Raw genomic sequence first — 12,048 nt, 5'->3', positions numbered from 1 at the left:
GCCCTGATCCCCCGGACCTTTCCAAGGAGGGTAAGGAGGCCTTCCTCTCCAGCCCCCCGGTTCAGGGGACATTCCGCTCACTAGAGAAGCAGCGTGGCTTAGCAGAAAGAGCCCGGGCTTGGGAGTCAGAGGACATGGGTTCTAATCCCGGCTCCACCGCTTGACTGCTGGGTGACCTTGAGGAGGCCGCTTCCCTTCTCTGTGCCTCAGATACCTCATTTGTCAAATGGGGATTGAAACTTAGAACACTTAGAACAGTGCTTGCCACATAGTAAGCACTTAACAAATACCGTAATTATTATTCCGGTAGGAACAGGTGACCTCGGGCCCCAGCAGGACCCCACGGACCTCCGCACCTGCCAACACTGCTGTCTTCCCCCCTTGACTCTCTCCTCCTTTGTCTCTCCGTCTCTCTCTTCCCACCTGTGCTTCTCTTCCTCTCCCCATCTCCCTGTCTCTCTCTCCTGTCCCCCCTCTCTCTCTTCCCCTGTCTTCCACTTTCTATCTCTCGTGCCCCCCTCCTCCTGCATCTCTCACCGTCTCTGACCCCACCCTTTCTCTCTTTCTATCCCTTCACCCATCCGTCGATCCATGCCCACCGTGGCTGGCCGCGGTGGCAGTTAGAGCGGGCCCAAAGGTGTCCTGGGGGCCGCGGTCGGGGCCGGGCCGGGCAGGGCCAGCCTCGGCGGCTCCTGCCATCTCCTCCCCGATCCCGGGCTTGGCTTCCGGCCCGGAGGACGGTCAGGGCGGGTGGGCCCGGTGGGCGGGCGAGGACGGGCGGCAGAAGGCTGGCTGGGATCGTGAGCGGGGAGGGCACAGAGGAAGATTAGCCCCTGCCCTTCTTCTGGGGAGAAATATGGATTTCCCTCCCTGCTCAGCAGTCTTCTTCAAAGATGGGGCCGCCGGGCGGAGGCGCCTGGGGAGAGGCAATATACACACGTGCGCGCACGCTCACACACATTGCCCCCCGCCCCCACCCCACTAGCCAGCCTAGCTGAGAAAGGTTGAACTGGGAGAAGCGGAATCTGGCACTGTCGATCTGAGCTTCCGGGCTGCTGGCCTGTGCCAGGGCCACACGCACGGTGTCAGTGGGGCAGGAGGGAGCACAGGGTGGTTGAGGAAGGCTGGGTTTGTCCCTTCTCCCTCCCTCGCCCCCTCCCCCACCCCACTCCGTCTCCAGCTCGTGTTTGGGATTTTCCCAGGTTCAGGTAGCGGGCTCAATGCATTTCCCTCTGCTCCCCCCAGCTCCTGCTCGCCCCGTTCCCTCCATTCCCTCCATTCCTCCCACTGCTGTCAGTTTCCCTCCCTTCACTCTCCTCAGCTCTCCTCCTGCTCCCATCCTACTCCGGACCCTAACCCGTTCCACTCCCCTTCACTCTCCTCAACTCCCCTCTGCTCCCGCTCCCTCCTTCTTCCCTCCCCATCCAATCCCTCAGCTCACCTCCTGCTCCTGCTCTCATCATCATTATTATTATTATTAATCATGTCTATTGATCCATTACTGTGTGCAAAGCACTGTACTAAGCGTTTGGGAGAGTCCACTAATAATGATGGTATTTGTTAAGCTTTGTTTTTGTCTAAAATTCCTCCCTCTAGACTGTAAGCCCATTGTGACCAGGGATTGTCTTTATTGCTGAATTGTGCTTTCCAAGTGCTTAGTATGGTGCTCTGCACACGGTAAGCGCTCAGTAAATACAATTGTATGAATGAATGAGTACGGTGTGCCAGCAAGCAAATCAGATGGGGCACAGTCCCTGTCCCATGTGGGGCTCGGTCTCAATCCCCATTTTGCGGATGAGGGAACTGAGGCACAGAGAAGTAAAAAGACTTGCCCGAGATCACACAACAGACAAGTGGCGGAGCCAGGATTAGAACCCATGACTTTGTGACTCCCAGACCCGTGCTCTACCCACTACGCCATGCTGCTTCTCTGTAATATCAAATACATTCCCTGCCCACCACGAGCTCACAGTCTAGAGGGGGAGACATTCATATAAATAGATTAAACGGATAAACAATTTATTGATATACACCTAGGAGCCGTGGGGAAGGGAGAAAGGGTGAATGAAGGAGCAAGTATGAGCGGCGTAGAAGGGAGTGAGAGGAGAGGAGGGCTCAGTCAGGGAAGGCTTCCTAGAGGAGATGTGCCTTCAATAAGGTTTTGTAGTCAGGGAGAGCAGTTATCTGTCTGATATAAGAAGGGAGGGCGTTCCAGGCCAGAGGTAGGATGTGGGTGAGTGATTCGGGGGGAGATAGATGAGATGGAGGGACAGTGAGAAGATAATCATTAGAGGAGAGAAGTGTGTGGGCTGGGTTGTATAGCGAGGTGAGGTAGGAGGGGCAAGGGGATGAACTGCTTTAAAGCCAACTTCCTCCCCCATACACTCCCTCCCTCCCCTCTTGTCGTAGCCCCCTTCCGCTCCCCTCCCCCTTCTCCTCCCTCCCACTCCCCTCCCGTGCCCCCCTCAACTCCCCCTTGCTCCCCCTCCCCCTCCCGGTCCCCCGCTCCGACCGTCCCGGGAGGGGCGGCGCGTGTGCCGAGGCCCCGGCTCTCAATCTCGCTAAATGACTATTGACTTGTGTTCCCTGCTGCCCACCGAGACTCCAGCCGGCGGGCGGGCGGGCGGGCGCGGGGTGGGCACCGAAAGCCAGTCGTGGGGCCGCCCGCCCTTCCCTGCCGAACGCAGGAGGACTGGACCGGCTTAGGGAGGCCGAGGGAGGCGGCCAGAGGGACTCGGAAATGGCACGGGAGCAGGGCCTGCCGAACCTTCCCTCCTGCGTGCAGATGTTTGAGCCCCCCTCCCCCATCCCAGGCTGGTCCCTGACCCCCCCCCGCCACACTCTCCTGAACCCCGTGGGTGACTTCGGGAAGGTCACCTCCTCTCCGGGCCTCAGTGTCCTCATCTGTAACGTGGGGGCCCGAGCCCCAGTGCCGTGGGTAGCCAGGTCGGTCAGGGGAGGGGAGGTGGGAGCTTGGGCCTCAGCGTCTGCAAGAGCCCAGGCTCCGGCCCGGCTGCGGCCCGGCCCCATCCCCTCCCCAGCCCCCGGCCCCGGCCCCAGCACAGCGTAGCCCCCTCCCCATCCCCTACCCGGCCCGGCCCAGGCCCCGGCCCGGCCGGGCCCAGCATCGGCCCCGGCTGGAAAGAGGGCACTCCTGGCCATCGGGGAATCAACGCGGAAACCAGTCGTTGCATGAAAACTCAGGAAATGCAAGCTGCTTGGGTTGTAGATGTGGGGGGCCGTGTGGCAGAGGGGACGGAGCCCCGTGGGACAGTTGGGGTGGGGGCATACCTCACATTCGAGTCTCCCGTTTTGTTTACTTGTTGTTTATCTTGGGCTGCAGCTGCAGAAGGGAAAGAAAGCATGCGGCTTGTTTCATTATTTACTTTACACCTTTCTCGGGTTCCGCATTGTGTTTGTTTGCTGAAAACCCAGTGAGGCCTTTGCTGTCTGGAGCGTGGGGGCTTCAGCAGCTGTTCGCTCTCCTCCAAGCGGCTGTGCTTAACCACCCGCACTCCGTGCCGGTGGAGGGCGGGGGACTCTGCTGGTGGGGGGTCCCCCCACACAACCAACATACATGTGTGTACATGCACACGCACAGCTCTTACTCCCTCAGCCTGAGCGGGTGTGGGAGCAATGGAGACTTGACGAGAGCCCCAGACGGGGAGGCCGAAGCGCCAGGAACAGAGCACTGGGCAGAGAGGCCAGAGAGATAAGGACAGAGCACTGGGCGGAGGAGCTAGAGCCCCGGGCAGAGGGGGCAGAGCTCCCAGGGCAGAACACTGGGCGAAAAGGCCGGAGCGGCGATGAGCTGCCAGCCATGAGAGGAGAGAGCCATCCAGGTCCCTGCAGCCTCAGCCTCAGGGTGGGTTGCAGGGGCTGGGGGTGAGGGCAGACCCTGCCCTGGGAAATCGGCGGGGGCCATGGAGAAAGGGAGCTCTGGGTCACCCAAGGACAGGTCCTCAGTGACTCGCTGCAGTCGTGGACCCGGTGGTCCGGCCGGGGCTTCTCTCTGGCCCTGCGAGGGTGTCCCAGCCAGGGGCAGTCCGTCGGCCACTCCAGTCCCGGACCTGGGTCTTCTCTCTGGTCCTGCGGGGGTGTCCCGGCCGGGGACGGATCCCTGTGACCCACTCCAGTCCTTGACCCGGAGGTCAGGCCGGGTCCTCTCTCTGCCCCGGCCAGGTGTCCTTGCCAGGGACAGTTCCTGGGCGACCTGCTCCAGTCCCGGACCCAGGTTCCTTTTTTTGTTTATTTTTCCTGTGGTTTTTGCTAAGCGCTTATTATATGCCAGGCACATAATAAGAAACAGCATGGCCTAGTGGCAAGAGCACAGGCTTGGGGATCAGAGGACGTGGCTTCTAATCCCGACTCTGCCACTTGTCGGCTGTGCGACCACGGGCAGGTCAGTTCTCTTCTCTGTGCTTCAGTTACCTCATCTGTAAAATGGGGGTTCAGACTGTGAGCCCCATGTGGGACAACCTGATTACCTGATATCTCCTCCAGTGCGTAGAACAGTGCTTGGCACATAGTAAGCGCTTAACAAATACCGTAATTATTATGACTAAACACTGGGGTATATGCAAGCTAATCACATTGGACACAGTCCATGTCCAGGGCCCAGTGTGTAGAGCACAGGCCTGGGAGTCAGGAGGACCTGGGTCATAATAATGTTGGTATTTGTTAAGCGCTTACTATGTGCAGAGCACTGTTCTAAGCGCTGGGGTAGACACAGGGGAATCAGGTTGTCCCACGTAGGGCTCACAGTCTTAATCCCCATTTTACAGATGAGGGAACTGAGGCACAGAGAAGTTAAGTGACTGGGTTCTAATCCTGGCTCTGCCATTTGTCTTCTGGGTGGCCTTGGGCAAGTGGCTTAACTTCTCTGTGCCTCAGTGACCTCATCTGGAAAATGGGGTTTAAGACTGTGAGCCCCATGTGGGACAGGGACTGTGTCCAATCTGATTGGCCTGTATCTACCCCAGCACTTAGAACGGGGCTTGACATATAGTAAATGCTTAACGGATACCATCATCATCATTATTATTATCATTATTATTATATGGGGATAGGGATTGTCTCTTGCTGAATTGTACTTTCCAAGTGCTTAGTACAGTGCTCTGCACACAGTAAGCACTCAATAAATACTACTGAATGAATGAATATGGGGCTCACAGTCTTAACGATGGTCATTATAGTAGAGTCAGGAATGGTGGGGAGAAACAGGGGGATAGGATGGCCTGTGCTGGGTCACTGGGCGAGAGTCAGGGATTAATCATTCATTTATTGAGTGTTTACTGCATGCAGAGCACTGTACTAAGCGCTTGGGAGAGTACAATATAACAGTGGTAGACACGTTCTCTGCCCACAGTGAGCTTACAGCCTAGAGTGGCAGACAGACATTAATATAAATAAATAAATGACAGATTTATTTGGGGCTGAGGGTGGGGTGAATAAAGGGTCCAAATCCAAGTGCAAGGGTAACACAGAAGAGAGTAGAAGAAGAGGCTATGAGGACTTGGTCGAGGAAGACTTCTTGGGAGAGATGTGCTTTTAATAAGACTTCGAAGGTGGGGAGAGTTATCATCTGCTGGACATGAAGAGGGTTGGCATTCCCTGGCCAGAGGCAGGATGTGGACGAGGTGGTCGGCGTTAAGGTAGACGAGATCGAGGTGCAGAGGGTAGGTTGGCGTTAGAGGAGTGAAGTGGGTGGCCTGGGTTGCAGTAGAAAATCAGGGGGGTGAGGTAGGCGGTCAAGTTGATGGAGTGCTTTAAAGCTGATGCTAAGGGGTTTCTGTTTGACGTGGAGGTGGATGGGCAACCATTGGAGGTTCTTGAGGAGTGGGGAAACATGGACTGAACAGTTGTAGAAAAATGATCCGGGCAGCAGGGTGAAGTATGGACCGGAGTGGGGAGAGACGGGAGACAGAGAGGTAGATCAGCAAGGAGCCTGATGCAGCAATCAAGGAGGGATGGGATAAACGTTTATATTAACATGGTAGCAATTTGAATGGAGAGGAAAGGGTGGATTTTAGCAATGCCGTGAAGGTTGAGCCCACGCAATTTGGAGATACATGGCTTGCATTAGAACGAGTGAGACAGGGAGATTGGAGGTGCTGTCTACAAGGATGAGAAAATCGGGGGTGGGCAGGGTTTGAGTGGGAATATGACGAGGTCTGTTTTAGACGTGTTAATCTGAGGCGTTGACAGGACATTCAAGTAGAAATGTCCGGAAGGCAGAAGGAAATACAAGACTTCAGAGAAGGAGAGAAGTCAGGGCTGGAGATGGAGATTTGTGAATCATCTGCACAGAGATTCAGTTGAAGCCATGGGAGCGAATGGGTTCTCCAAGGGAGTAAGGGAGATGGAGAATAGGAGAGTGTTCAGAACTGAGCCGTGAGACAACCCCAGTTAGGAGGTGGGAAGCTGAGGAGGTCCCACGAAAGAGACTGAGAATGAACAGCCAGAGAGATAGGAGGAGAACCGGGAGAGGACAGCGTCAGTGAAGCCAAGGCTGGATAATGTCGAAAGGGGAAGGGGGTGGTCGACGGTGTCGAAGGCAGCCGGGAAGCCGAGGAGGATTAGGGTGGAGTAGAGGCGGTTGTATTTGGCAAGAAGAAATTCATTCATTTCATTCACAGAAAGAGTGATTTCTGTAGAATGAAGAGAGAGAAAGCCAGATTGGAAGGGGTCAAGGAGAGAATTGGAGGAGAGGAAGAGGCACTGGATGTAGACAGTTTGCTTAAGGAATTTGGAGAGGAGTGATAGGAGGGAGATTGGGTGATAACTGGAGGGTGGGATCAAGGGAGGGTTTGTTTTTAGGATAGGGGAGACATGAGCATGTTGAAAGCAGTGGTGAAAAAGCCATTGTAGAGCGAACGGTTGAAGATGGCAGTAAGGGAGGGAAGGAGGAAGGGGGCAAGTGCTCTGATAAGGTGTGATGAGATGGGGGTCGGATGCGCAGAAGGAGAGGGTGGATATTGAGAGGAAGCAGGAGAGCTCTTCTTCAGTTACCGCTGGGAAAGATTGGAGAGTTGAAGAAGGGGCAAGAGGAGGGAGGGACTGGGAAGGAGTAGGGGAGATTTTTAGGGAGATCGTGCCTGATAGGTTCAATTTTCTCAATAAATGATGTGCCCAGCTCATTAAGGGCAAAAGATCGGGGAGGTGGGAGGACAGGGGTTTGAGGAGAGGGTTAAACGTGTGAAAAAACCGGTGAGGGTAAGAAGCGTGCGAGTCACGGAAGAAATGGGATGGGGAGAGTCGGGTGTGGGATGATCCATGCTGGGTCACCGGGGGGCGAGTCAGGGGTGTTGGATGGTCCGTGGGGGAGGGTCGGGGCGTTGGATGGTCCTTGCTGGATCACTGGAGAGAGAGTCTGGGATGGAGAGGAGAGAGTCAGGGATGTTGGATGGAACGTGCTGGGCACTAGTGGAGAATCTGGGATGGAGAGGGGAGAGTCGGGGAGGTGGATGGTCGGTGCTGCGTCACTGGAGCCAGAGGCAGGGCCGGAGAGGGGAGAGTCGGGGTGGTGAGAGGGGAGAGTCGGGGTGGTTGGGTGATCTGCACTAGATCTCTGGAGAGAGTCACGGGGATTGAATAGTCAATGCTGAGTAACCATTGGAAGAATGAGGGATGGAGAGGGGAGGCTCAGGATTGTTGGATAACAGATTAAAGCAGGCTACAGGGGAACCAGAACTCCCCTTCCCCTTCCCCCTCCAGCCCCTGCAACCAGTCTTGTTTGGGGGAGTACCAGGGTTGAGAGGGGGTGGCCCTGACCCGGAGAAAGAGGACAGTCACTCCCGGCTCTGCTTACCCATTGGTATAGCCACTTCCCCGGCGCTCCAAGTCTCGCGGGGCAGAGAGGGGAGGAGGCTTCGAGGGAAGCCAAGCGATCCCGGCTCCTTCCCCATTAGTGGAGAGCGGGAAGGCGGGGGATAAACAACATGGTCTAGTGGAAGGAGCGGTGGCCTGGGAGTCAGAGGACCTGGGATCTGATCCCGGCTCCGCCACAAACCTGCTGAGTAACCTTGGGCAAGCCGCTTCACCTCTCTGGGCCTCAGGTATTTCATCTGAAAAATGGGATTGAGACCGAGCTCCATGTGGGACAGGGACCGCGTCCAACCTGATTATCTTATATGATGGTTGGTATTTGTTAAGCGCTTACTATGTGCCGAGCACTGTTCTAAGCGCTGGGGTAGACATAGGGGAATCGGGTCGTCCCACGTGGGGCTCACAGTCTTAATCCCCATTTTACAGATGAGGGAACTGAGGCACAGAGAAGTGAAGTGACTCGCCCACAGTCACACAGCCGACAAGCGGCAGAGCTGGGATTCGAACTCATGAGCCCTGACTCCAAAGCCCGTGCTCTTTCCACTGAGCCACGCTGCCTCTCTACCTCAGCGCTTAGAACAGTGCTTGGCACCTACTCATTCACTCATTCGATCGTAGTTATTGAGCACTTACTGTGTGCAAAGCACTGTACTGAGCGCTTGGGAGAGTACAGTATAACGAAGAACAGGCATATTCATGCCCACGGCAAGCTCACGATCTAGAGCGGGAGACAGATTTAAATGTAAATAAATAAATAACAGATATATACAGATAGCATATCTATCTATGTATATGCAGATAGATACGCACCTAGTAAGCGCTTAACAAGCACCACGATTATTATTATTATTATCTGGAGACCAAGGTCGTCATTCCCCATTTTGGGGGATCTGATCGGCTGGAGGGAAGGGGACGGGGGCAGCCCGGGGCTCCGTCCGTCGGCAGCCACCCCCCGGCCCGCGGGGAGCTGCCGCCGGGGGCCAGGCCTCAGCCTCGGCACGGGAGGGGAGGGGGGGGTCGGTGGATGCTGACGGGGTCCGCCCCTCCCCGTTATCTCTCCCACCACGCCACGGTCCACCTCGGCTCAGACGCCCCAGCCAAGAAGAAGCAGCGGCCACAGGCCCTGGACGACTTCCTGGAGCAGCTGGACAAGGAGGCCAGCGACGTCGAACTGTAGCGTGGCCGGTGGTCGGCCCGGCCGAACGGGTGAGTCACAGCGGGGCTGGGACCAGGAGGGGGCCAGAGGGCCGGTCAGTCGGTCATATTCATTGAGTGCTTACCATGTGCAGAGCACTGAACTAAGCGCTTGGGATTGATCCTATTTATTCTTGATTCTATTTATTTGCTGTTGTTTTAATGAGATGTTCATCCCCTCGATTCTATTTATTGCCATTGTTCTCGCCCGTCCGTCTCCCCCGATGAGACCGTAAGCCCGTCAAAGGGCGGGGACTGTCTCTCTCTGTTACCGATTTGTACATTCCAAGCGCTTAGTCCAGTGCTCTGTACATATTCATTCATTCAATAGTATTTATTGAGCGCTTACTATGTGCAGAGCACTGGACTAAGCGCTTGGAATGAACAAGTCGGCAACAGATAGAGACGGTCCCTGCCGTCTGACGGGCTTACGGTCTAATCGGGGGAGACGGACGGACGAGAACGATGGCGATTAATAGAGTCGAGGGGAAGGACGTCTCGTAAAAACCGATGGCGACTAAATAGAATCGAGGCGATGTACATCTCCTTAACAAAATAAATAGGGTAATGAAAATATATACAGTTGAGCGGACGAGTACGGCGCTGAGGGGATGGGAAGGGAGAGGGGGAGGAGCAGAGGGAAATGGGGGGAAAAGAGGGTTAAGATGCAGAGAGGTGAAGGGGGGGCGGTAGACGGAGTAGGGGGAGAAGGGGAGCTCAGTCTGGGAAGGCCTCTTGGAGTATAGTAAGCGCTCAATAAATACTACTGAATGAATGAATGAAAGGACAATAGAGCAGGTGGTAGACATGTTCCCTGCCCACAACGAATTTACAGTCTAAAGGGAGAGACAGACATTAATATAAGTAAATAAATTATGGATACGGACATAAGTGCCATGGGTCCGGGAGGGGGGATGAATAAAGGGAGCGGGTCGGGGCGAGGCAGAAGGGAGTGGGAGAAGAGGAGAGGAGGGCTCAGGGAAGGCCTCTTGGAGGAGATGTGCGGGTCGACTGCCGTGGCTCAGAATCGGTAAACCTGGCCCCTCGAGGGCCTTGGCACCTACTGAATGCAGAGCACCGAGCTGAGTGCTCGGGAGAGGACAGTGGAGTTGGCAGGCACTATCCCTGTCTTTGAGGAGTTCACAGAGCACTGTACTAAGTGCTTGGGAAGAGCACAGTAGAGTTAGTAGACGTGATTCCTGCCCTCGAGGAGCTTTCAGCCCTGTGTGTGCAGAGCACTTGGGCGAGGAGAGGAGATTTCATAGACAGGATCCCTGCCCTCAAGAAACTGACCGTGTACTCTTTGCAGAGCACCGTACCGAGTGCTCGGGAGAGGACAATAGAGTTAATAATAATAGAGTTCTAATCCCGGCTCCGCCGCTTGCCAGCTGTGTGACTTTGGGCAAGTCACTTCTCTGGGCCTCAGTTACCTCATCTGTAAAATGGGGATTAAAACCGGGAGCCCCACGTGGGACAACTTGATCACTTTAAATCCCCCCAGTGCTTAGAACAGGGCTTGGCACATAGTAAGCGCTTAACAGATACCACCATTATTATTATTATTATTAATAGACATGATCCCTACCCTCAAGGAACTTACTACTTTGTGCTGAACACTGAGCGCTTGGGAGAAGACAGTAGAGTTAGTACACGCGATCGCTGCCCTCAAGATGTTCACAGTCTACTGTGTGCAGAGGCAGCGTCCCGAGGTCCGCCTGACTCCTGGGCCGGTGCTCTATCTGTTAGGCAACATTGCTTCTCATCGCTATTGTTAGGAGGAGGAAGAGGAGGAGGAGGGAAGAAGTGATACTTCTGGAGCAGTAGTTGACTAGTAGTACTGGATGAGTATAATAGTACTAGGAGAAGCAGCGTGGCCCAGTGGAAAGAGCACGGGCTTTGGAGTCAGAGGTCATGGGTTCGAGTCCCGGCTCTGCCACTGAGCTGTGTGACTGTGGGCAAGTCACTTCACTTCTCCGCACCTCAGTGACCTCATCTGTAAAATGGGGATTAAGACTGTGAGCCCCGCGGGGGACAACCTGATTCCCCTGTGTTTACTCCAGCGCTTGGAACAGTGCTCTGCACATAGTAAGCGCTTAACAAATACCAACATTATTATTATTATCACTGGTACTCCCAGTAGACTAGTTCATTCAATAGTATTTATTGAGTACTTACTATGTGCAGAGCATTCATTCATGCAATCGTATTTATTGAGCGCTTACTATGTGCAGAGCACTGTACTAAGCGCTTGGAATGAACAAGTCGGCAACAGATAGAGACGGTCCCTGCCGTCTGACGGGCTTACGGTCTGATCGGGGGAGACGGACGGACGAGAACGATGGCGACAGATAGAGTCGAGGGGAAGGACGTCTCGTAAAAACCGATGGCGACTAAATAGAATCAAGGCGATGTACATTTCATTAACAAAATAATGAGCACTGTACTAAGCGCTTGGAATGTTCAATTCGGCAACAGATAGAGACAATCCCTGCCCAATGGCAGGGCTCACAGTCTACTGGAAGTAGTTTAGTGGAGGTAGTAATAGCAGCAAAGCAGCGTGGCTCAGTGGAAAGAACCCGGGCTTGGGAGCCAGAGGCTGTGGGTTCTAATCCCGGCTCCGCCACTTGTTTGCTGCGTGACCTTGGGCAAGTCATTTCGCTTCTCTGAGACTCAGTGACCTCATCTGTAAAATGGGGATGGGGACTGTGAACCCCACGTGGGACAACCTGTTTACCTTGTATTTACCCCAGCACTTAGAACGGTGCTTGGCACATAGTAAGCGCTTAATACCATAATTATTAATAGTGGTGATGGTAATAGTAGTTATAGTACTGCTAGTAGAAAAACGGCAATAGTATTCATTCAATAGTATTTATTGAGCGCTTACCCTGCAGAGCACTGTACTAAGCGCTTGAAATGTACAATTCGGCAACAGGTAGAAACAATCCCTGCCTAATGTGACGGGCTCACAGTAGTACTAATAGTATGACAGTAATAGTAGTATTAATTATGGTATTTGTTATTTAA

General features: G+C 54.4%; 1 protein-coding gene across 1 annotated transcript in view; it reads left to right on the top strand.

Moving 5' to 3' along the window:
• Positions 1-12,048, top strand: part of RBM19 (RNA binding motif protein 19) — a 97,572-nt gene that overhangs the window by 72,514 nt on the left and 13,010 nt on the right. Inside the window, exon 24 of the mRNA XM_029058132.2 lies at positions 8,916-9,033. Coding sequence (XP_028913965.1) covers positions 8,916-9,004 — 89 coding nt within the window. The 3' untranslated portion in view covers positions 9,005-9,033. The remainder of the gene's footprint in view (positions 1-8,915; positions 9,034-12,048) is intronic.

Source organism: Ornithorhynchus anatinus, chromosome 2, assembly GCF_004115215.2.
Source record: "Ornithorhynchus anatinus isolate Pmale09 chromosome 2, mOrnAna1.pri.v4, whole genome shotgun sequence".
In the NCBI taxonomy this organism is placed as follows: Eukaryota; Metazoa; Chordata; class Mammalia; order Monotremata; family Ornithorhynchidae; genus Ornithorhynchus; species Ornithorhynchus anatinus.
This window is presented reverse-complemented; position numbering and strand designations above follow the sequence as displayed.